The sequence below is a fragment of the Scardinius erythrophthalmus genome, assembly GCF_964197995.2.
Source record: "Scardinius erythrophthalmus genome assembly, chromosome: 11".
Classification (NCBI taxonomy): Eukaryota; Metazoa; Chordata; class Actinopteri; order Cypriniformes; family Leuciscidae; genus Scardinius; species Scardinius erythrophthalmus.
Window position 1 is genome coordinate 44,114,307 of NC_138231.1, and position 25,986 is coordinate 44,140,292.

Here is a 25,986-nt window from a genome sequence, read left to right on the forward strand (position 1 = left end):
ATACAGGTCTTTTGTACTTCAGCAATTGTTTCTACTTTCAGATCCCTGACAGGAGAACTACATGTGCTGTTATTCTGACTGAATACAATGATGAGAACTGAGGAGGATCCCCCATAATAACCAGACTCACGCAGTCACATGACCTGGAACAGAGGGTCATTACCGCATCAGCTCAGGTTCAGTCAGAGGGAAGTGCTTTTTGTGTTTTTTTTTATTATGACAAAACAGATATAGACAAGAATCACGTTTTTATGTTAAATCTTATTATATTACTTGGTAAGTTTTATATACACAAATGTAAATGGTCTGAAAGATTCCTAACATTTACCATTTTAAGGCTGATATGAAGATTTACTTTGAAACATTGCAAGGACTCTCTCAACCAGAACTATGGTCGTCTATAAAAAATTAAATTCATCTTCTTTATTTTAATTATACATATATACCTCCTCTCCGATATGTCTTATTTTTTTTTATTTTCTTTCTTGCCTTAATGTGTGAATTGACTGTTTAGCATCTTTGATATAAATGTTACCTGTAATGATCCTCATATCTTATGATGCTCTGGATTCATTTTGAACTTTATATGTGAAATATGTGTATACTGTATTATTACATGTATAATTCTTTCTGCATATAAAAAAGGAAGTGTTTTGAGTGGACAAAAACACTTTCAGTACAGGGGTCATTGACGAATAAGGTTTTTAAAAGTGTAAAAAAATAGAATGGAGATATAACTATATTTGAAACCATTTTTTTAGTTTACCTAGGTGTTAACAATAAGATTTTGTGGTTTGTACAATCAAATAACACTGTTTTTTGTCATTTTTTACAAGATGGAAAAAATGACACCAAAAAAGTCATTCGATTTATATGATTTGAAAGTTAAAAACTGATTTGACATTGATGTTGATAGTATATAGTGTATACCACAGAAGAAATATTAAAAAAAATTATCACTGATCTCATAAATGTAATCATTTATTGGACTACTGTAAACACTCCAACATATTCAAGTAAAATATTTCATTCAGGTATGTAATGAAGTCACACCAGTATAACCAGTCTGCTGTCATACCGCACACACAGTGCTACTGAACTACCCTCGGGGGGAAACAGCTCAATATGTAAGACGTTGTATTGTAGACTGTAAGGTGGCATCACATTTTTTAAATTCTTTTAAAATGTTAAAGTTATTTTGAAGACTTGTCTCATGAATATTAATTAGGTCGTGTTGGCGTTGCTAGGAAACCTCCCACGCCTCTGCAGCGGTTGGCTGGGGCGGGTCACGTGAGCGCAGCAACACCTGCAGCAGAAGCAGAGGTGAGGGACTCTGTACCTGAGAGCCGAGCGCTGCGGTCGCTCCATCAGCTCTCCAGAGACATGTAGAGGACTCCAGCCTTCTCCAGAGTCAACATCAGGACAGAATGATCAGGGTTACGCGCGTGGAGATATGGAGACCGTGTTAGTGATCGCGCTGTGCTTGCTCACGAGAGGAGCGACAGGTAAATCTCACCGTCTCTCTCTCTCTCTCTCTCTCTCTCTCTCTCTCTCTCTCTCTCTCTCTCTCTCTCTCTCCCCTTGTTTAAATACTTCACTTTTAATGTCGCCTGTTCATTCTGAGATGGAGAGTTTAACCTATAAGTCTTATATAGACATAATACATAGATATATTATTAATATAGTATCATAGTTATGTAATTACAAAATAATATAACAATATACGTTAGGCTAATGAAGCTTACAAATATCTGTCATTTTAAGTCTGCTTGGAGATATTTCAAGAAAGGTGTTTCTATTGAAACTTTTTATTACTGATTTTTTTTTTACCCTCAAAGTAATTGCGACTTTTTGTCTCATAATTCTTTTTTCAGTTCATATCACGCAATTCTAAAAAAAAAAAAAAAAAAGTCAAAATTGCGTGATAGCCTATAAAGTCACAATTATCTTGTTTTTATTCCGTGGCGGAAACAAGCTTGCATTAACCCAAGCTGTGCATTCTCTGTTTTATGATGGGGTCATGTCTTCTCTTTCCCTCATAAAGCCTCTTTTACAGCACGGGTTCACATTAGCGCATGTGTTGATCTTTATGATGATCCTCTGGGTTTCTGAGGTGAATGTCAAGAGTGTGATGATCTGTTGGTGTTCTGGAACAACAGGAAGCAGATTCACCCGTCAAACACCCTGGTGCCTCTTCCTGTGGTTTCATCAAACCTGATTTATTTCAACAATGCCTGAACTTTACTGCATTTCCTGCAGCCGCTCGCTGTGAAGTTTGGAAACGATCCAACAAGTCAGTAATGTGAACATGGCCTGTGTGCATAACAATGTCTCGTGTTCATCTGTTGAACAGCATCAGCCGAGGGACCGCCGGAGCCTCGAGACGTCCACTTCTCCTCCGTCAACCTGAGGAACGTCGTGAAATGGACGCCAGGAGAAGGATCTCCCAACGACACCGCCTTCTCTGTGGAATATGCCAAGTGAGTCGAATCAAACACACTGTTCAGATCCGCCACGGTCAGCATGAGACGTGTTCGGGCTCACAAGATCTCTTGGAAACGCTAGTCTGAATCCCTGCACACTTCCACACTATACAGGCACAAACAGCATGTGAGCCGATAGTGTTTCGCTGATTCATAGACTATCCCCTGGTTTCACAGTCCCAGGTTAAAACGCATGTTTGAGCTGTTTTAATCTTACAATATGTCAGTATCATCGTTTCGTCTCAAGATGAGCTTCACCACAAAAAAGTAATACATAAATAAAATAGGCCTAGTTATTGTCTTTGTTGTTTTTGACCAAAAACTACTAACCTAACGATTTTTAAAGACAAGTAAACTGTCAGTAATAAAATAAGAACAAATAATTGCAAATTACGAGCAATAGCACAAATACAACAGAACAAACATACAGATATAATATTGTTGGCCGCAGTGGCGTAGGGAGTTAGGCGTGTTGTAGATACTTTTCAAATCCTTTTGCCGAACTCGTTCTTCTACCTTTTCACACTGAATATCAGATTGGAAAGGCATTTATATTCAATAAATATGAAGAAAATATGTGAAAAGTGGAAATAAAGGGCCTAATGGAGTGTTTATCGGGATGGGCTAGGTGTAGGGTGGGATTTATTGTCATTTATTTAATCAATATATCATTTACACTCAATATGTTGTTATTGTATAATGTTTCATAATGTACTAAAATACTGAGGTGCAAATAGTATCAATTATTTACACTTGGCACTGCATAGTTTTCATTGTTTAAATTAAATATAGATTAATACTTATTAAAGTTATTCAGTCAATTTTTTTTCTTCCCACTTATTTTCTCTGTCTTATGTTGTCAGATTAAGATTGATGACGGACGGCGGCAGGAATATATTAGGCTACTGTCACTTTAAGAGCTGCACGGATCCAGTATACTGATACACATGCTTTTAGTTTCTCAACTGTTTATGTTCACTTAAGATATAACAGACTAGGATACTCGCCGAGACCAGCGTTTTTTGACTTAATTTTATGTGAATGCGTCCATTCAAGTGCAAGAAGATGTGCAAGAGAGCTGGATTCAGCATTCACACGCTGTCTGAGGCTTTCTTTTTTGCCCAAATATGGACCGACCCCCACAAACCAGAATTTACATGCTTTTGTCCTTTTTACACAAATGAGGAATACAGCAAGTGATTTATCTTAATGAGGCAGTAAAGACAGTAGGTGCTAGTAACCCAGAGTTTCAGCTGTTGGTCAGGGGTGTGTTTCCCGTACAGCGCCGTAACTCGTTAGTACTCGTTAGACGCATCGCTGAAGAAATCAACTAGCTAGTCACGACTGTTTCCCGAAACCAAATTGTCGCAAATTGGTCGTTCAGCCACGTTGGTTAATGATGTCACGCAGGTGGTGGAGTAATGACTACTTTAATTGTTTTAAAGTTTTGCTATAAATTACAGACACGGCATCTGAGGACTATTTCTCATTTTTCTCAGTTATTTTGCTTTATTTCCAGATTCACTCATAGACTCGTTCTTACACACTAGAGCTCGTTTGCACATGCGCTCTTCATAAACGACTCTTTAAATCTCTTGACAAACTCAAAGACGTAAATGACATTTGTATGTATTCTAAATGAAATATATGGTTTGTACTGAATGTCAGCTTGCTTATTTTGCTCAAGATCAGGATTTATTGAGTCCACATGTCATGCAAACTAGAAACTAGGTTGAGAGCTGTCGTTCAAACACACAACTCTGCGATGCTGTTTGCGAATGTTCATTGGAGCGATGGTTTCGGGAAACACCGACTCGTTGAACTGCGATGCTTTTAGGAAACACACCCCAGAATAGTTCAAGCTAGATTAGGGATGATGAAGGAGTAGTGAGAGCACAGACAGACAGTGCTTCTGCTGTCCTGAGCCTGTAATGAGACGTGAGCTGTCGTCCTGCAGATACGGCGACGAGGAGGCGAGCGGCAGCGGCCGGCTGCGGTGGAGGCGTGTGGAGCAGTGCGGATCCGTCACACAGAGCGAGTGTGACGCGTCTCAGGAGACCTTCGACCAGTACGAGGAGTACTACGCCAGAGTCCGAGCCATCAGCGCACACACACACTCCCTCTGGAGCGAGACCACACACAGATTCAGTCCCATGTTCGACAGTGAGTGACTGATGAACCTCTTCTGTTTTGGTACTTTGTTTATCACTGTTTATTAAAGGGGACATATCATGAGAATCTGACTTCGGGTCCCCGGTGCATCGACCAACCCAGACAACAGGAAAAGTGACAACTAGGGCTGGGACAATATATCGATTCATCGGGATTTTTTTTCCATCCAGTTCATCCAATTTTCTCTGAATACATCGCAAATCGATTCGAAGCTTAAAGTTTTTAACAGCAGATCGCGGAATTCTGAGCTGAAATTTCACACACATTCAGGGGACACCATAGATTTATATTACATCTTGTGAAAAGGGGCGTAATACTGTATGTCACCTTTAAAGCCTATACTAATAGACTATAGCTTGACACTGATTTGCATGTACACAGAGACATGTCATAAATTATAGGAAAGTTGCTGTCCGCTAAAATAACTCCATCTTGCCGCCGACACTGACGGCCCACATGTGCTCCACACTCCTATTGGTTGTCGCTCCCAATAGTTGCTCCTGAAGTTAAATATATCTCAACTTTGTTGCGTCGCTAGACAAGCCTGCGTCCTGTCGTCACTGTCAGCGACTGTCGCTCAAATCGCCCGCTCTCCAATGAAATGAATGGGATCATGTCTTGTTGCTGGCAGTTTGAACACAGCTTAATGCAGTTATTGTTAGCAAACCTAAAATCATGTGACCTTCAGAAGGTGTAAGACACTCTCACAGTCTTTTCCTCACTAATGCCACCTCAGTGTTACTGTAATAACAATAACTGTAGTGACTATGGTATATTATTACTGTCCATAAATCCATGTGTGATTGTTGTTGATGACAGTAATAACATTGCCTAAAGAAAAATGGCACATGAAACACAAACTGTTGCTCCTTTCCACAATGTCTAACGATTGACCATTTTGGCCTCTTTTTAAGCCCCGCCCCTGCAAGCTCCCACTAATCTGCATACACTTTTAAAGGCCGCGCCCACATCTCAATGTCCAATCAACAGCAGATGCATAGAACCAAGCCCCGCCTTTTTTCTGTATGTCACAAAATGGAAGAAAAGAACTGATGATACTTCTGATTCATCGCGACCTTAAATCTGTATTTCATTTCAAAATATGTATTCATTGTAGGGCTGTCAATCGATTAAAATTTTTAATCGCGATTAATCGCATGGTTGTCATGAGTTAACTCGCGATTAATCGCATTTAATCGCACATTTTTTATTTGTTCTAAATATACCTTAAATTAATACTTTTCAAGTTTGTAATACTCTAATCAACGTGGGCATTGATAAATATAGATGCTTTATGCAAATGTATGTTTATTATTGAAACCATAGTCAATATAGCATGAAGACGAGACATGTTTCAAAGGTCATAGATGTTTTTCAAAGAACTTGTTCATGTCTATTAGACACATGTAGAAAGAAAAAAGAAATACCAGGTTCCCATTACTTCTCTTTCTTTGCACTGAGCAATTTACTAACACAAACATGTTTAGTTTTTTGCATGACAGGGCAGCTCTTCTGAAAATGCTAAATGTACATTTAGCATTTATTATTACATTGTAGTTTGTCTCTCTCTGTGCCCATTTTGATGAAGCTAAATTCTCAATACATTCTCAATAAAACATATATTTTACTGTTTCTGTTGTCAAACAACGGAATGAATTTGAAATGGTGACTGAAACGCGACCAAATAAACATAACCAGCTCTCCCTTCCAAGACGTTAATCTGCACAAAAATTCTGATAATCGAGCCGTCGTCTGGTGAAATCAAATACACATAAGCTAAAGACAATATCCGTGCTCTGATTTCGGCTATATTTGTAAAATTAGAGAAGCAACATAATATCTGTGTTTAACTGAATTAAAGCGCTGCTCCTCCGCGTGAGACGCAGAGAGAGAGAGAGAGAGAGAGAGAGAGAGAGAGAGAGAGAGAGAGGCGCGCGCGCGTGCTGGGAGAGCAGTACCGGCGGTACCGGTATATTCTCAGAAACTAAATAAGGTTTGGGCGCTTTGTTGAAGGGAAAAAAATCGCTAAAGGGGTCTGCAATGTGGCTAAGTTGCCAACACTGTGTATCTGCATTTCTCCAACTAGGTTTTGGCCCACGGGTCAAACAGAAAATACGCGCTGCGTTAATCGTCCGTTAAAAAAATTAGTGCCGTTAATATGATTTTGCGTTAACGCGTTATTAACGCGCTAAATTTGACAGCCCTAATTCATTGATTTGGTTAGTAAGCTTGTAATAAGCATGAGAGCGTAAAAACAGTTTGATCAGATACATCGATTCAGTTTTCCTGGACACTCCTCGCTGCCATTCTTCATGTGTAATAAAAGCATAAAATAATTTGAACTCAAACCAATATTTCCATGGAAACGAGTGAGATTATGGACAGCCGAGCCGGCCGGTTATTGCACAATAAACTTTGAGTTCAGATTAGCCTGTCGAGAGTTTATTGTGTGATAATGACCAGCTGACACGAGAAATATGTGAAGTCGCTAAGCAACTGCAGTTTCAGTTTTTCACATGTGTCACGCCAGTCGACAGAGAAATCTGAGCTCTCGTGAGGTTTCCTAACAAACATGTGTTCAGCAAAGACTTGAGCTTGTTTCACAAGTTTTAAACCTATAGATGAGGTCATTTGATATGTTAAGAAAGCTTTAAACCACATAATTAAGTATTCCGCAGTTAATTTAGAGTGAGCTATAGGTGTATTTCTTTCTCCAGTCCAACCCTGCAACACCCTGTAAACTGGAAGGATAGTCGTGCTGGAATGCAGTGACTCAGGATTTATTGAATTGTTCATGAGGAATGTTCACACTGGGGTGTAGAGATGTCTTTGTGTTTATGTTGTGCAGACTCTTTCTCACGTTGACTTCTCAGTTATGCCCTACATGTGTATTGCTTCTCTTGACGTGTGATTGAAGTAATCACAGGCGAAAGCAAACAAAAGGCCGCCGTCACTGAACTCTGACCCTCGTAAAGGCAGATGATTATCAGCTCTCCTCAATCTCTGTCCCGCAGCGATCATCGGAGCGCCACTGGTGGAAGTGAATCTGCTGAACAACTACATGAACGTCACCATAAAGGGGCCCTTCAGATGGAGAACCAGGAGGAGGAAGAAAAAGGAGTCGCTGTGGAGGATCTTCCCACACATGATCTATAACGTGTCTGTGTTCAACAGCAGGAGCAATCACACGGTTAGTGCTCCCTAAAGCTTCTGTATCTGCATTCCATGAAGAACCTTTAACATCCTATTCCACTGAAGGTTCTTTATAATGGAAGACGGTGTTTAAAATGTTCTTCACACTAAGAAAAAATGGTTCTTTAAAGTCCCCCTGTGTTCTATAATTTTATCCCTTAAAACTCATCTTTAATGATCAAAATTACATACTTAAACTTTTTTAAACAAACGCCTTCATGCCTAAAAATATCTTGAATGTAACTCGACACCCTTGCCTCATTTAGTATGCGCGGTTCTATGAATATGCAAATGAGCCCCGCCTCCACTCACTCCCTCAGCTCAGAGATCCACTGGTTGACGATCACACGTTGATCTGATTGGTTACAAGGTAGTTTGTGACGTCAGAAACACCAGCGATTTCAAAGCGTGTTTTTGAGACTGTCTTTGGTTCACTGCAGTTTTAAGGAGGAAATACTCAGCAATGCTGTCGACTTATGAACTTACACATGCTTTGTCTTAAAGCACATTAAAAACACCACATAGACACATAAACAACATTAAAAACTGGATTTACACCACAGGGGGACTTTAAGATCTGTTCACGATAAGGTTCCTATCTGTGAAAACCACATTTTGAACCTTTGTTTTGTAAGAGTGTGGGTTACTCAGCCGAATTAAAGTGGTGTTTTCCCAGAATCACATGCGTCTCACGAACGGGAGCCTGTGGCTGGGCCCTCTGGACTTCTCCACACGGTTCTGCGTGGTGGTTCATGCCAAATCCGAGTCTCTCCCTCTGGCCTACATACCCAGCGAGCGGCTGTGTGTCGAGACTCCCAAAGGTACCTCCATCCTTGTGTTTTCACTTTCATTGTCAGGTGAACAGGTTTGAGCGGTATTGATTGACATAAGTGACAGGACAAGTCGAGGAAACTTTTGCTGTTGTTTTAAACCCTTTATCAGTTTTGCATAATATGCATGACTGTAACTGAGGTGTTTTCCCAGCGTGCTCTGAGCTGGACTTCCTCGTCTTCAGACGCTCTGAGTGTGTGTGTGTGTGTGAATGTGTAAGCTGATGTCTTGTGTGTGTGTGTGTGTGTGTGTGTGTGTGTGTGTGTGTGTGTGTGTGTGTGTGTGTGTGTGTGAATGTGTAAGCTGATGCTGATGTGTTCCCTGTGCTATAGACCCGTTCCGGGATCAGCTGCTGGCTGCGATGCTGGGAGGAGTGCTGCCGTCGGCGCTGTGTCTGTGTGTGCTGGCGGTGCTCGGCGGGCTCGTCCACTGCTACATCACCGACCACAGGCAGACCCTGCCCAAGAGCGCCGTAAGAGACACACACACACACACGCAGGGAAGCAAACACACGCTGTTAGATAACCATATTTAGGCTTATTTGTCTTGGCATTATCAGCAGCTGATTAGGACACCTCCGGTTAACAGGCATTGCATTTATCCAAAACAGAATGGCACACTCGCACTACCATGCAAATGTTTGGGGTCAATAAATATAATATATTGCGATATCTAAAGAAATCGTAAAAAAAAAAAAAAATGCTATCAGTAAAAGAAATTATATTATTTTATAATATTGTATACAGTGATATATATCAATTGGTATTGCATTATAAAAATATATTATCCTTATGAAAATACCCGAGATGGGCTTGAAGAACACAGATAAACCTTAATACTTTTACAACGGTCATTAATTATCTTCATGTTTAATCAGTCAAAGTGTCTCTATCTGAGCTTTATTCAGCTACAGCAATTGCTGGATGTCTTTGTCCATGTTTTCCTGGAGTTTATTACTCATCCTATTTTGGGTAAAAATAGAAGAAAAAAAATGCTTTCTAAAGATATTTGAAGTAAACGTACAATAATCCATTAGTTTTTATCTGAATGTGCAATCAGCAGTTGACAGGTCAATGTAACTTTTCCTGTTTCAGGACTAGCAAAATAATTGCATTTTACTCTCTGTATAGAAGTCAAATCTGCATGATAGCAGGTTATTATAGAACAGGGGGGAACAGGTTGGGTGGTTTTGCCCTCCTTTACGCCCGTTGATCGGCAAATCCTGCAGACTGGGCTGATTAACAAGTCATTTTCACAGAATCCAAAAAACTTTGATTAGTTTACTTAGATTACTCCACATAGTGTATGTGTGCACGCTCTAGATGGGTTTCTGTAAAGTGAGGGACATACTTGATCATGTCAGATCACTCATAGTTAAAATAACTCCTGTAGGGTCCTGTCTTCTGTCACGAGGTGTTATATGATAGGTAGCGCTTGAGGAAATACAAAACAATAATAGTCCAACAGGAACTTACTAAATGAAGCTACCGGCCATTCAGAACTTCTACTAGCCAAAGTAAATAAATAAATAAATGAACTAGATTAACTACGTCACAGCATATATATATATTATAAAATGTGGATTTTATACATTCATTTCTTATTCAAACAAAATCCTGTCATCCAGCATCTCCTCCTTCCTCTTTCATCCTCATCCTCATCACCAAAAATGTGTTTTAGGTGGACAGATCAATACAGGACAAAGAACATCAAAGAAATGTAGGAGGATGGAAAATAAAGTGTTTTCTGTTAACCAAACGCTTTTAATCTCCGCTGTTGCTTCAGTGCAAATGAACAAGCGCGCCGTTATGTGTTGAGTAGTGACGTGTGTGTTCAAGTAAGCCAGAAATGAGCAGATTCTGCACAATACGCTGTATTTTATATCATGATGACTCGAGTTGAGTATTTGTGCTAAATCTGCACAGATTTGACTTACAAGAACTTCCAGCAAAGTGAGTAAATATAATAACTAACCTGCCAAAGTGGCTAGAGATCAAACCCTGGTTACAGGTAGGCAGATCTTTCGTTTTATAGACTTACTTTAAAGCAGAATTTGAATTTATCTTGATATCTGATGAAAATTGCATCATTCTATAATCTTCCGTTTTATTACTGTGAAGCTGCTGTGAAACATCATGTACTGTATAAAGCGCCGTAGACTTAAATCTGACTTTTAAAGCTGTACTTTTCTGTAATTTCAGCATGTGGCTCGAATAAGTGAGAAGCTGCAAACCTTCGAACCTGAAATGCCTCAAACGATCATCATTAACGTGTTGAAAGTGGGTGGGTTTGAAGACAAGTGGTCTCCGCTCTGCACTCCGGCTCTGCCTCAGCCCGTCTGCGCTGAAGACTCGCCCGCGGATCAGGCTCGGAACGCTGTGCCGAAGCCGCCCGTGTCTTACGCGCTGCAGCACGAGCCGCCGCCGGCCGGATCCGGAGCTCTCCCAGCGGAGGACGGCGCGCTGGAGCCGTGGCCACAGGAGCCTCTCCACAGCGAGGCTGGAGACTACGGCCTCGTGCTGCCGGCCGGTTTCCCCGCGCCGGGCCAGGGTCCGGCCGAGCTCAGCCCGTACAGGACTCAAGACCTCACGGTGGACCCCACTGAGCCCGACGACGCCTGTGAGGACGAGGACGAGCAGAACCATGAGGAAGTGGAAGCACAGATATTTCTGGACTGGAGCCCGGCGACCCGAGGGCTGACGATCCCTCTGATGGGCTTGTTGGGCCTCGAGGACGAGCCACAGATCCAGACCGAAGCCGTCTCGCTCCTGCCTAACCTGGTCCTGAGGCAGTCCTCAGAGGAAGGCGCCGAGCAGGAGGATGACTTCACCAAAATGGAGCGAAACTGGGGCCTAATAATCCACTCCAACCCAGAATAAACACAGTAATGCCACTGACACTTGTGTGAATATGAAGGAGACCTTACACTGTACACTTGCTGTTTGCCTTATCTGTGCTGTCCACTTTTAAAGTCACCATGTTTTTATGGAATATTTAAGTAATTATCAAATGATTTCATTATTGTTTTTTAGTTCATGCATATCAGAATAACTTCCTCTTGCAGAATCTCTTCTCTTCTGAAGCGTTTCACTCGGATATATACGACACAATAGGGATGAAAAGACCAGTGCAACTTCCTTTCCATGATGACTTAAAGATTTACAAACGAGACGATATAATGAAGGATTTTCAGCAGTTTACTGCCTAAGCTCTCATTTACTGTGAACACAAGACTCTTAGCTTCCTTTAGCTTCTGTATTACATTACATTTAATCATAGCCATCGGTTTCCCTAGAAGAACACAACCTGGAAGCTGCTCATGGGAAACTTTGCTTTATGCCCAGGTGTTTATGAGCTGTAGATGAGCATGAATCAGAAACAGACGGAGGACAAATATCCATTATTCAGGTATAAATAGAAGAGCAAGATTTGTTCAGTGTGTTGTGTTCGGTTTCTGCTGTAACATTGAAAATCTCTTTAAAAAGAAGTGAACAATGGTTTGTGAACATTGGAAACATAAGACAGTATAACATATTGAACAAATCTCAGTTTTCTTCACATAAAATAAAATGGTGTCTACTCTGACAAAGGGTAAACAAAACAAAACTGTGAGTGAGAATCAACAATGATACAGAAAAAAAGTATCGTCTTTGAAGGAATTTATGTATGTTATATAATATTGTATCAATTTTAACTGTACATGAATATCAAATGATTATTTTTTTATTGAAGTTAAGCTGCTGTGAATGATTATAAAACCAGAACGAACTCGGTTCAGGCTTTCTCTCTCCTGTTCTGTGCTACCATTATATATTTTTTTTATCACTACAATTCTGTCATCTTTTGATCCGTCACAACAATAAATATATGAACTTGGAGGAGTGTGTTCAGATAAAGCTTTTCTTCCCATCATCACCAATGCAGTAGCTATAGTTTATGATATTGTTAATTCACACGATCTCTGACTGAATGTTCAGTTTCAGTGATTTATTGATACTGTTTTATGTTTTTAGCCAGGTTCATGTCTAAATGATTTGCTGCTGATTACTAAATAACAATATAGCTGCTAATGTTCTCAGACTTGATTGAATAGTGTGTTCACTGCAGAAGGAAAGCAGCACTGGTACACTCTCAAACACTCTTATGCTTCCAGACGTTCCCAGCCAGAGGGGTTTATTTCGGTGTACACAGACACTGATATCACAGAGTCAATATTTGGAGGGGGTTTCGCCTAGTCGATACTACCGCAGGCCTGTATGCTGTCTGTAGTGTAATCACTCTAGTGTAGTGCGTGTGTGTTTCAGTGCACTAACAGGCTCGTGCGGTTCGGCCGGTGCAGCAGCGCCTCCTCCGGCGCCTTGCAGAAGCGCACCCGCACTCTCCGTCTCCATGACAATCACTCGACGCACAACACCACACCACACAAGCCTTCGGGACCTTTTCAAGTTAAAACCCTGTACATGTTATAGTTGAGAAACATGTCGAGTACACAGGCTGAAAGCGTCATAAGAAACATCATCCGCGAGATCGCGCAGACATGTTTGAGCAGAGGACAGACTCTGTCCGAGACGCTCATCGCGTTCATGGTGAGTGACTGAGAATCACACAGATCGAGCTGATGAATGTGTCTGTCGCTCATTACTCGTGTGTTCAGGTCAAAGCTGTTGTTCTGGACCCCAGGAATCACTTTAACGTGGACAGGACTCTTACAAAGCAAGATGTGCAGAAACTCATTGAGGTAAACAGAAAGAAAAAGAAATATTAAAACTGCTTTTAAAGGGTTAATGGTTTTCACGCATTCAGCGCGAGACTCACGCCACACGAAGTGAATCAAAGCTTCGAATCTATTGAACCGATTGCTTCATAAAATGATTCACTGTTTCGAAGCGTTCGAATCGCCACACACTGATGACCCCTGCTGGCCAGAACACCAACACACATAATCTCAGAATATTTAGTTTAAAATTTCATGACCCTTTAAAAAAAGTTGCTTCCCTTAAAAATATATATTAAATCTGCTTTAAACATTCAGGCCAGGCTTTCTCAAGCCAACATCAAAGTTTGTCTTGTCAAACTTTACTATCTAGGTAATAAATAGACAAGAATTTGTTTGCAGTGAGTGTAATGTGACTTTGATTCAATGGCGTTGTCCTTCATGTCTTCAGCTGTGTGTGGACAGACTCATGGACCAGGCGAGCCCAACTCTGAACACCATTAAGATGCAGGTTTACTTCGACATGAACTACACATCTCCAGGTAAGTGGATCATTTACCTGATCCTGACGCCAGAGTTACGGCTCTAGTCGTTCATGAGAGACCAACTGTAAAGTAGAGTTTAGTGTTTTTAATGTATTTATTTAGTGCAGTTGTTACTTCTTTTCCTTCTGATCTGATGCTTAAGGTACGGTCACATTTATAGTTGTTTAGCTAAATTCTGCAGGTGATTGTGTGTGTGTGTGTGTGTGTGTGTGTGTGTCTCAGGCGAGTTTGTGGAGCTGCAGCAGAAGGTCCTGCAGTCTCGTCTGCTGTCTCTGAGCCGGGAGATCACGGACTGTCGAGCTCAGACCCGAGAGGATCTGCAGGGCCTGTACAGCAAGATCGTCAGCTACGTCATGCAGCGCTGCAACCTCGGGCCGGCCACAGACATCACCACCGTGAGGGAGACCACAGGTACTGTACGACACCCCCACTGCAGCCAGCTGGAGCTGAGCTACACACACACACTAATACACATGTGACCCTGGACCACAAAACCAGTCAGAAGTCGCACGGCTAAATCTGTGGTGATAGCCAACAATACGTTGTATGGGTCAAAATGAACCTCCACTCCTGGCGAAGATGTTGGAAATTACAGACATTTCTTGATTAAAATGATATCTGTAAAACACTTTGCTGAGGGTTTTCAATTACATTTATCTGTCAACCAATTCTGGTAAGTTTACTATATATATTTCGATCTTACAGCAGCGTCCGATACGATTAATCATCATACTCTTATCCTATCATGTGGTGTCCCTCCAGGATCTATTTTAGCAGCGATGTTCTTTCCTCTTTATGTGCTCCTTCAGGAATGATGTGGCGTGTCGTTTCATAGTTACGCTGATGATTCCCTTTCAGCCGAACTCTTCCATTGCCTTGGAAAGATTGCTGACCGGCTTAGATGAGGTTAAGGCATGATGTGTGTAAGATATCTGAGCTGAAATTAATCTAAAACTCTGGTCAGTCTTTTTGGTTCCTGTGAATTGGGCGACACTGCTGAAATTAAGCTAGGTACATTAAGGAAACATCTGATTTAAAAAAAATGTGTGGTTTGTGATGGTGTTCTAAACTTTGACAAACAGATACACAAAGCTGTCAAAACGAGTTTCTTCCAACTAGGAGTAATCTCTAAGATTAAGCCTTTTTTTTATCCCATAAGGATTTGGAAATATTTATTATTATTTATTTATTATTATTATTTAAAACAAAAAAAGTAACCAGTTAATTCAATATTGTTATCTATTAATTCAATGACATTCATACAGTAGTTTAGTTTTGGTGCCCCCATAAATATTTAGAAATGTTCTACCATTCAGAAGTTTGGGGTTAGATAAAAAAAAAGAACACTTTTATTCAGTCTGGATAAATTGATCAAAAGTGACAGTAAAGACATTTATTATAATGATAAAAAAAAAATGTATTTCAAATAAATGCTGTTCTTTTGAACTTGCTGTTCATCGTAGAATCCTGAAAAATAAAATGTCACTAGCTGCGTTTCCATCACCCTTCAAATTGCGCAAATTGAAAATACGCCCAATGGAAACACGTCAATTTCGCAAAAACTCCCATTTTTCGCAAAAAAGTTTTTACGCTCGCATGAGGGGGTTTTACAGGCAATTCGAATTCAAATGGAAACAGTTTTTGTGCATTTACAGTCACCTGACGTGATGACACGGTGTGTTTGGACAGAATACGAGACAGAGCTCTTTATTAAACTCATATAAGACAAAAGAATGACAGGAATAATGGATTCTAAACCTCAAATAAATGCCACAATCAAGACCTCGCAGCAGAACTGAGGGAGAAACACCCAGAAACTCCTCATATGAGCCGCTCACAGTATAATAAGGGTCGTTCCTCATCATTAATGCTTGGAAACACACACACGTCTCCTTCCATTAATAATAATGGCCAGAGCAGTGGCTGCTGGGATATAGTACATAAACCCACCAGCATCCGTCGCCATGGTTTTGGAATGACTTTACTGATCGCGAGAGGAAAAATGGAGTTTTAGTCGCATAACATCGGTTAATGGAAACGCAGTGATTTCGCAATAGTTTTTTGTCGACATTTAGAAAAAATTGCAAAAGTTTTGCGCAAATCTGTAATGGAAACGCGCCTACAGTTTCCACAAATATCTGAAGCAGCACAACTATTTTCATCATTGATGATAATAATAATCAGAAATGTTTCCTGAGCATCAAATCCTCATATTAGAGTGATTACTGGAGGATCATGTGACACTGAAGACTGGAGTAATGATGGTGAAAATTCAGCTTTGCATCATGGGAATGAATTACTCTTTACTGTATATTCATCCGTCTATCAGATTAAATTCATAATACTTACTTTACTCATGAGTGGATTATCCATTGTGAAGTGAATAATGAACACTCTGTAGTTTATGTTGTCTGTGATGCGACATGTGTGTGTTTCAGCGGCTCTGCAGAGCGTCTTCCCGCAGTCACAGCTGGCGACCTTCATGTCTCTGCTGAAACAAGACAAAGAAAAGCAGCTGACGCAACTGAGTCTGATCGTCAGCGGCATACGCCTCTTCAACAAGGACAGCAAGAAAGGAGGAGAGGGCATCCAGAACTGTACGTGCTGGCTTCCCAATATTCTCGTTCTCATGACTGTAGGGTCATCAGTGGTCACTTCTCCATGTGTGTTTCCCCCCCGCAGTGCCGGCCATCCTGAGCGAGGCGGTTCCCGCCGCGGTCGCAGACACAGAGAGGGAGCTGGCCGGAGCTCAGCGCTTGGCCTGGCAGTACACAGCCCTGCTGGAGAAGATCTCTGAGCAGGACACAGGGCGACCCGAGGACCCCGTCCAGCCAGACCTGCTCAGACAGGCCCTGTATAACACGAGACAACACGAGGCCTTCCTCAAGTTCATACTGGTGGGTTTCAGAGTTACACACATGCTGAAGTGCCTTGGAACACACTGCTTTGAACAATGCGTTGACGTAATTTCCACTGAAACAGGAAGCTAAGGCGGGGCATATTGAATAAATGGCTCCTCCCCCTTTTCAAACACCCAATAGCGTTTAGTTTCCCTCACCGACTGCAGGTCGTACTTGACAGCGACATGGAAGCGAATCAGAGCACTGATTATACGTTGGATTCAATAGTAGAGGCGTGATTAAAGTCTAGCCATTTCATTCTTAACCAGCGGAAAACAGAATAAATCCGTGTGAATGGGGATCGTTTCGACACTGGTGTCGTCTGGTGTCGTTGTACGCGGAAAACTCCTCAAGGAAAGACTTCTTCTCCTCTTGGGCTCTGGCTTGAAGTCCGTGTAACCCTCATTAGTTCATCTGTCACACCTGTGTCTCGTTAGTCTTGTCCGCTGTGTCTCATTTCCCTGTTCTGTTTCCCCATGTATTAAGCCCTGTGTGTTACCTTGGTGATTGTCCGATCTCCGTTGTATTAAGTGTGTGTGAACCTTCTGCCCGTCTTCTATGTACCTGTTTGAATTATATTGAGAGTAAAAGTTTGCATTGGAACTTTTGACTCTTCTTCTGCCTGCACCACACCGGAAACAAGTGTGTAATTCAAGTAGAAACCAAGGCAACTTACAATGAATGAGAACAGGCAAAGCAGGAACTGGGAGAACCAAACTAAAGCAATGACACCAAACATAATCCCTACAGTAGTCCAGCCAAAGGCTAATCATATCAATTACCATCATGTGTCCAACGTTTTAGAGAGCGATGCATAAAACGCACAATCCTGATAAAGTTGCAATTAATGCCAGTATTGTGATATAAACTCGCAAAATTGTGAGATATGAAATTGCAACTGCAAGTTAAGTAGAATTGTGAGATATAAACTTAAATAGAAATAGCTGACAATTCTTTCTTGCAATTTTCTCTTGCGAGTTTTAAAGTCAGAATTTTGGAAAGGCCGAACTCACAATTAACTCACAATTAACTCACAATTAACTCACAATTGCAATTTTTTTTTTAGAATTGTAAGATAAAACGTTGCCCTTTTTTTGTGTTGGATACAAGCTTCCATCTATTTTATTTGGTTTTACATGGTAAGCTGGTCGAAACTTGTTAAGATGTTTAATCAAGCTGGTTAATTTGCTGTAACCAGACATGTTTCATGATTATTCCCGGGCTCTCTGGAATATGTGATCCTTATTGGTCAATCGCGGCATGTTCCTGGGTGATCCTCTAACCCCTCTGACCTGCTTTTCTCTGAGAAATGAATATATAACAGTTTAACCATTTGGTGTTCATGTTTTCAACAGGCGGACGTTATCTTGTGTGCAAAGGAAGTGTCGCGGTTACAGGCTGACCTGATGACTCGGATGGCGCTCTTGAGGGACGCCGTGCACAGTAACACTACAGTGCCTACAGCGCAAGTGTTCGTGAGTGATTTCTGCAGCGCTATTGCTCTTTGTGTTCAATGGTCACTGATAGTTCACAATTGTTCAAATTAGTTTATATTATGCATTTTACATTATTATTCCAAAGTATCTTTACAAAGAACAGCGCCTTATAAAACCCCAGTGAACAGGATACAGGTGACAATGGCACAGAAAAACTCTAAATACATTAATATGAGGTAGATGAGGAATAAATAGTGTAGAATCATTTTGCACTCATTGGTTTGAATATTCATTATAAGAGTTTCCTTTATTAAAGTAATGAGTCAAAATCTGCTAAAGGCTGGAATACACTTCATGATTCTGGACAAAAAGTCTATTCCTGTGTCCCAGGAGGATATCAAACATTGATCATTACTTTAATAGTTTAAACAGCTGAGAATATGGTGATCAAACTAAATAAAAATAAAAGAAAATCACCTGTCACGTTCCTGATGTCACGTGTAGTCACACGCGCACGAGTCAGAGATAACTAGTCCTTTAATCAGCAAAGCAGACACAAGGAGAAACAGAATAACAACTACACTTAATACAAACAACACTAGACAGGGAACTATCTCAAACTGAGGGCTTAAATACACAGAGCAAACAAAAGAGCTATGATTAATCAAACACATGATTAATCAAACACACTGGGAAACAGGGTCAAATGACAAAAAGCAAACAGAACTAAAACACAAAGAAACTAAGCCAAAACAGAACACACACGTTACAGCTGAATCTTATCAGCATATGACGGTCTCAAGATCTCTCATTTACTGTTCATCAAGTTAATACCACTGTGTATTGTGTACACTGTGTTATTTTTTGACAGACATCAATGTTGTGATATTCAAATGATGTGGAATTGAAAACAGTTCATAATGTTACAACTATACATTTTTTAGCCGAGAAGTATTTAGTGAAGTGATTGATGGCCAAGAGTTCTATTATTCCAGCCGACAGCCAGCATAATTGTTCGTGAGGGATGATATTTTCATGCTGGAGACATTCAAAACGCGTTTTGCATAGTTCATTATACTTATTTTACAGTTTATCTCACGCCAAATAAAGTACGTGTTACTCATGTAACATGACTGACATGTTTGGCTTGTCAAATGTTCCATTCTGCTGTCGCAAATTCGTTGCCTTGAAAATTAAGTTAAAAACAAAGTTGTTTCTATTGCCTCATAACAAAAATATTTTATTTAAACCCATGAAATACAGATACTGTTGAAAATTATAGTGAAAAATCACTTTTTCAAACTTGTTCTATTATTACCCCCTTTATAGCAGATTTTGGCATAAAGTGACAGAAAAAGAATTTAAAGTAAACATTGCTTGAAATTGTGCTTGTGCTCACTTACATGAAATAATGAAATATCAAACCAATATGTATTTAATGTAAGGCACTGGGATATTTTCAAGTGTGCCCTCTGGATGTGGACTGCATTAGTGTAGTATAACACTGATGTGTGGTCAGGTGTCCATATATCAGTTCTTTATTACACGGTTTATCCAATGAGATTATAGAGTCCATCTGAATAAGTGCTTCTCCTGCTCCATTACAGAACGTTTCTGGGGTTTTTCTTCTTCAGTTCAATAGTGCCATGCTTGCGATCACATGCAGATTTATAATAGACGTCTCTCTCTTTCTGCCAGCCTCATTTCTCAGCGGTGTCTTCGCTGTGGGCAGGGCTGGAGGCGGAGATGCTGATACTGAGCATGCTCACTAACCTTCTGCCCGGCCTGAGGCCCTTCCTGTCCGCACCGTCTCTGCTGAGCCCCGAGCAGATGGAGCTGCTGCTACACGGCCTGCAGGTCCCCACGGACACACACAGGTCCACTGCGGCCACAGGTGGGACACACACACACACACACCACTGCCTGCTGAGCTGCTGTCGTACAGCTGGAGGGCCGAGGAGGAAACAGCTCATGTTTCACTCTAATATCATCTGATCAATCAATCGCAGCATTCTGGAGTCAGATGTTTCTGAATCATGGCCGTTCACATAGAAAATGATAAAAAAGGGGACCTATTGTACGACAGTGTCAAATATGGGAACAATGTGGTGTCTTTTGAAGATTTAAGCATGAAAAACCCAATACCAAAATCAACACTTTGTAAAATGGCAGAATATGGCCTCTTTAATAGTCATAAATAATGTCACAGCTCATTTCTTTGATGTCGGGGTGAAATATGACATGGACAAGCAGTAGAATCATTATATCCTATACATGTTTTTTTTTATTTCAGAAGAGCGCGTCGTTGTGTCAGAGATGCGTTCGTGTGAGTGGTGTTTTCCTGAGAGCACAACTAACTTTGAGAGTGTGCCACTGCAGTATAAGGGGTTTTGTGGATTCGCCCTCGTGAAGAAGAACGGCCTTTTACTGTCAGGTACAAATAGTGAATCTACATGCTCTGACTGACGCACTTGCAGAACAGAATTCCCTGAAGTACATTATAATTAATCTTTTTTTATCTGATAAGATGTCTTCCAACTTGGGAAAATGAGCCTGTGACTGTGTACATGGGCAGATAACCTGCACACGACTTCTTGTTCTCAGGTAATCCAAACATTGGCGTCTTGAAGCACAAGGAGAAGTACTACGCTTTCAGCTCCAGGAGCGCTGCGTACGAGTTCGCCTGTAGAGCGGATGAATACAGCGCCGCTGTGGTGGAGATGGCGAAGAGAAGGCCCGAGCTCATCCAGCTGCTCCAGCTGCATCAGGAGTTTGCCAGCGTGACTCCCTACTCTGAGGTGCCAGCGTGATGTCGGCCTGTCCTGACTGCTCATGGACAGCAGGAGAACATATGATACATGCCAACATTAAAGTGCAGTTAGGACAGTAATACACAGCTTTTCAAGAGGGTGGAGAAAACACTCCCATATGTTTTGTTGTTGAAGTCAAAGGTCGTTGGTAGATTCGAGACAACTGAAACAGGGACAGGTTTAGTGACATGTCTTAAGCCCGTGACACACCAAGCCAACGTCAAAGAACTAGCGGCGATGGAAGCTGGGTTGTCGCCTCGCGTCTCGGCCAAAAGGCGTACGTTCTGCATATGTGCATATCAATAGTCTATTTTCATCATTCAGAAACAGAAACTGAAACTAGGACTGCTGATAGACAAACCTTAAACAAAGCAGCGCTTGCTTAGCATTTTGAATATCAATCTGGTCACTTTCTTCATTCCGGTTGGCTCGTTATTATGAAAATATTAACGCATTGGAATGCTCAGGTAAGATGATGTAAAATTGTTACAGCCTTCTGTCTGCACCGTCTTCTTTGCTCTCTTTCATCACATTCGCTTTTATTCTCGTGCACTGTCTCGTTCCCTAAGCTGAACAGCCAATCAGAGTTCTCTCTCTCATCGGCCAGATGCCGATTCTACATGTGACCAGAGCCAACGGTGCGGGAACACACTGAGAAAACTAAGCCGACGATGCTCAAAAACGATGCTTGGTGTGTCCCGGCCTTTATCCTTTAAAACCATCCATGAAACTACACAAGATAAAAGAAAATACAACCTAGACAACACCTGATACATACATACATTATAGTAAAAGTTAGATTTTTTTATTTAAAAATATACTTGGAAGATTACTTAAGTATACTTCATAAAATTAACTTGAAGTATACTTCTTTTTTTGTAAGGGAAATGATCCCAAATATGTGTAATACTGTATGATAATTATTCACATTAAATCATATAGATTCTTGGGTGAATTTTGGTGATGTCAGCATGAGAGAGGAGGAGTGGGGTAGAGGGAAAGAAGTGTAGATTAGGATGATTCTGAGGTTAGACTTGCGTCTCGAATGGTGCACAAGAGTGAGTTGAAATGTTAATTTCCAGAAAGGTCCTTTGGCTTCTCGCTCCTCAGACAGACTGCCCGGCATTTTCTAATTTCTCAAGTCTTACAGTCCAGAAAAAAAGAGTAAAAGCTGAAGTGTGTTCTGCTCATGTCTCAGATGCAGTCAGGACAGAAACTGCTGGTGAAAGTCATCTCTAAAAGTGACGCCAGCATACAAACGGAGATACACCCTCTGGAGACCAACCTCGTGAGGTCTCATGAGTGGAACGAGTGGGAGCTCAGGAGAAAAGCCATCAAACTGGTGAGAACCCACCCCAACCACACACACATGATCTCAGCCCACAGACAGAGAAATGAGGGAATTTAACCAGAAACGGTCTCTCTGTTTTCTCTAATAAGGCAAATCTACGGAATAAAGTGACGCGCTCAATGCAGACGGATTTGAGTCACATGAGACGGCACAACAGCACACAGACGTTCCCCCCTAAAGACGCCAGCAGCCAGACCAAGCGAGACGGAGAGAGTAATGTACCCAAGCCTCAGGTGTATCTGTGCGGGCTGAGAGGAGGGACGAGCGCTGCCACCAACATGACCAAGGTGGATTTAACCAGAGCTGTTGATGAATGATCTACACACTCAATAAACTGATCCAGAATCAGCATCTGTTTCTGAGCTTTCCACACGTGACCCTCCTCATAGTATAGTATCTGGATATTTGTGTGCCATTCAGACCAGCAACCGATAAAGAAGCAAAATCAGATTGTACTTTTCTGTTTGGTGATCATGTCACATCAAACCACGTTTACAGAATCCAGCTGATGTGTCAGAGGTGAATATATGCAGTTATGTTCTACTCATCATGTAAGTGTGTGTTATCACTCGAGAAAACCAATGGAAAAAAGGAGAAAAATAAAAATTTCACTGATGACTGTATAAACCAAATATAATGCTGTATGAACCATTTATGTTAAATATGAGGGCCTTTCGCACCGGAGGAACCTTTTCATAGTTCCTAGAGCTATTGGCGGAAGTTCCCGGATTTTGACGTGTTCACACCAGAGGAACTAGGAATGATTTTAGTTCTAGGAACTCCTTTGGAGGAACTAAATTAGCTCCTACTTCAGAGTCGGGTCTAAACCAGCACTATAGGAACTTCCAGTGACGTTAGGGCACGCGAAACACCAGAACCCTGTTTGTTTGCTCAGTGCCGTCAAAATAAAGGTCACAACAACAAGCGCAGTTTACGTCACTTCAGAGTTCGTCTGATAACAAGAAGGACTGGGTTAAGACAATAGACATCCGAGCACATAGCACATAGAAACAAACAACACAAAGCCATGTGTCGGCACAAAACATGACACGGACACACAGCCAATGAGAGCCGTCACAGACTGTGTCCACACAAAACATGACAAACTGAGAGCACTCATAAACATGAACCGTGTGCTACATAGAACACGACAACACGAACCCTTGGCCAATGAACACACAGTGTTCCAGCAGTGCTCACTGTGTACGCGCTCATGAGAGACAAGCGCTCTGTATTCGCCTAACTTCGCAATAGTAAAAATAATCAGCATCATTGCACCTATTTTTTCCACTAACTGTGAGATATGATGGTCTTGTGGTGTATTTTTGTGTTTCTTATAGTTATTATAGTTTATTTTTGATCGGCAGACTTCGGTCTTTGTGTCGTTTATGTTGCTGTTTTACCGGAAAAACCTACCAACATAAAATAATGATTATTTAGCTGTAATAAAACTTAAATGTTCGCTGTTATACAGGCAATGTCTTTTTGTATTCACTCTGAATTATGGACCAAAGTTCATTCATATTAACATATTTACTGATGCTACATCATCTTAATGCACATCCCATCACACAGGGAACAAAAACACTGAACTCTTTTTTTTTTTTTTACGGAGCATCGCGCATGACACTCAGGGGAAAAAGTCTGAAAAAAATGTATTAGTGTCCAATTAACTAAATGTACTACATTTAGTTCCATTAAACTGTTATTAAAATGTTCCATATATTTCATTGAGACAAAAGACTGAACAAAAACAGAAGTTCAGAAGTTTCCTCATTTGTTTTTTCAAAGATGAAGTGGCTCTTGTCCTGAGGGAACTTGCCACGCGAGATGCTGACATCAGCTCACCACATAGTGACTTTATTCATTTAATTAGCGATGTAGGAATAGATTCGTGAAAACTCAAAGTTGTTTGGTGCATCTATAACTAATAATATCAGATGCTCATTTGATTCTTAACATTTACAATTATGATGTGATAAGACATTTCTGACAAGCCTGTTCCCAGTATTTAAAATTTTCCGGTGTTTTTTTTTTTTTCAGTGTGATATTGTGTTGATTACCACAATATATTGGTACTGCAAAACCATCAGTTTTTAATTTTTAATTTTAAAAGTTTAACTTTGTGTCTTGTCACAACAAATTGTGGTTATACAGGTGCTTAAAAAAACCTAAATATCTCACCTTTATGGTTTTATTTTATGTCAGTTACGCATTGTTCTGCAAGTATATTTTCTAATGTAGCCTATATTACGGTAACATCGTGCATTCACCAACAAGACTGATTTGAAACAAGTATCTTGCATTGTTTGGTATCGGACTAGCTGTTAAATGTATAAACTAAAAAAAAAAACATACAATGGTTTTGGTGATTATTACTCTCATCTCATTACAAGCTAAAACACTGATTATGTGGAAATAAAATATGTACAATTGAGATCAGGTTTTGAAAGAATGATTAGCGGTGCTATAAGTGATCATTTTGTAGTTCTAGACTAAGAGTTTTAAAAATGGATCAGTTACTTGTGAAAATAGTACCAAAGCGAATAAAAAACTGTAGGTAAGTGTTTGGGGAAGAGGCCAACACTTTGGTACTCTTAGATTGTGCCGGTCTCAGCAGTTCCTGTTCGGAGGTGGGTATTTTCTCCATCTAAGAGGAACAGAGAGGGTGGAGGGTTTGGAAAGAGACTTTGTGCCTCATTGTGAAGGAATAAGGCGCCGCTTGATCATAATTTGCAGGAGGGAACAAACAAGAATAAAAAAGTCATTATGGCATCAGCATATGAAGGTCAGTATATATTAAATTAATATAGTTAATTTTTTTAAGCATTTGTTAACAGCCCTGTGATCCTTTACGGAATGAAAATATATTTCCATATATTTATGATATAATATATTACAATATATTTTTTATGTCAGTAGTGACAATGTGGAGCTGTCTAAAAAACAGTGTATTGTGCTTGGAGTTGTCACACTCTTAGCACGTAGATTGATTTTGCTCAACTGGAAAAATCCACCAAGCTGCTCTGCCCTGATTAGAGATGTTATGCACCACCTTCAACTCGAAAAGATTAGATTTTCCTTAAAAAGTAAGACTGATCATTTTTATGCAGTATGGAAATCCTTAAGACAACAATAATTGAACCGTAACCCCACTACTACTACTATCTACGGAAACGTATTGCATTCACTTGAGGAAAAAAAATCTACTCTGTTTTTCTGAATTAATGAGTTAATTATCTCAGAATTATGAGATCATTTTTCATAAAAAAAAATATTTTGTTCTGTTTTTCTGAATTAACGACTTAATTATCTCAGAATTATGAGATAATTTTTCATTTAAAAAAAATTTGCTCTGTTTTTCTGAATTAATGACTTAATTATCTCAGAATTCTGAAGAATTCTAAAACAGAACAAAATATTTTTTTTATGAAAAATGATCTCAGAATTCTGAGATAATTAAGTCATTAATTCAGAAAAACCGAGCAAATATTTTTTTTCAAGAAAAAATTCTCATAATTCTGAGATAATTAACTCGTTAATTCAGAAAAA

At 40.4% G+C, this 25,986-nt stretch overlaps 2 protein-coding genes across 3 annotated transcripts; both read left to right on the top strand.

The window, feature by feature from the left end:
• The first annotated feature begins 1,304 nt into the window (after positions 1-1,304).
• Positions 1,305-12,555, top strand: il20ra (interleukin 20 receptor, alpha). The gene is made up of 7 exons (XM_081379647.1): positions 1,305-1,505; positions 2,354-2,480; positions 4,441-4,646; positions 7,670-7,845; positions 8,524-8,668; positions 9,011-9,150; positions 10,880-12,555. The coding sequence occupies exons 1-7, from the start codon at positions 1,454-1,456 to the stop codon at positions 11,555-11,557; spliced, it is 1,524 nt and encodes a 507-aa protein (XP_081235773.1). The 5' UTR covers positions 1,305-1,453; the 3' UTR covers positions 11,558-12,555.
• Positions 12,556-12,905: 350 nt separating this feature from the next.
• cfap206 (cilia and flagella associated protein 206) lies at positions 12,906-23,076 on the top strand. Of its 2 annotated transcripts, XM_081379648.1 has the most exons (12): positions 12,906-13,264; positions 13,333-13,416; positions 13,844-13,934; positions 14,160-14,348; positions 16,376-16,534; positions 16,620-16,834; positions 18,193-18,312; positions 19,972-20,167; positions 20,567-20,707; positions 20,878-21,071; positions 22,282-22,425; positions 22,524-23,076. In XM_081379648.1, the coding sequence occupies exons 1-12, from the start codon at positions 13,157-13,159 to the stop codon at positions 22,749-22,751; spliced, it is 1,869 nt and encodes a 622-aa protein (XP_081235774.1). In that variant the 5' UTR covers positions 12,906-13,156; the 3' UTR covers positions 22,752-23,076. The 2 variants fall into 2 exon arrangements, with proteins under 2 accessions (XP_081235774.1, XP_081235775.1); XM_081379649.1 differs by lacking the exons at positions 12,906-13,264; positions 13,333-13,416 and adding an exon at positions 13,614-13,765.
• Positions 23,077-25,986: the final 2,910 nt, after the last annotated feature.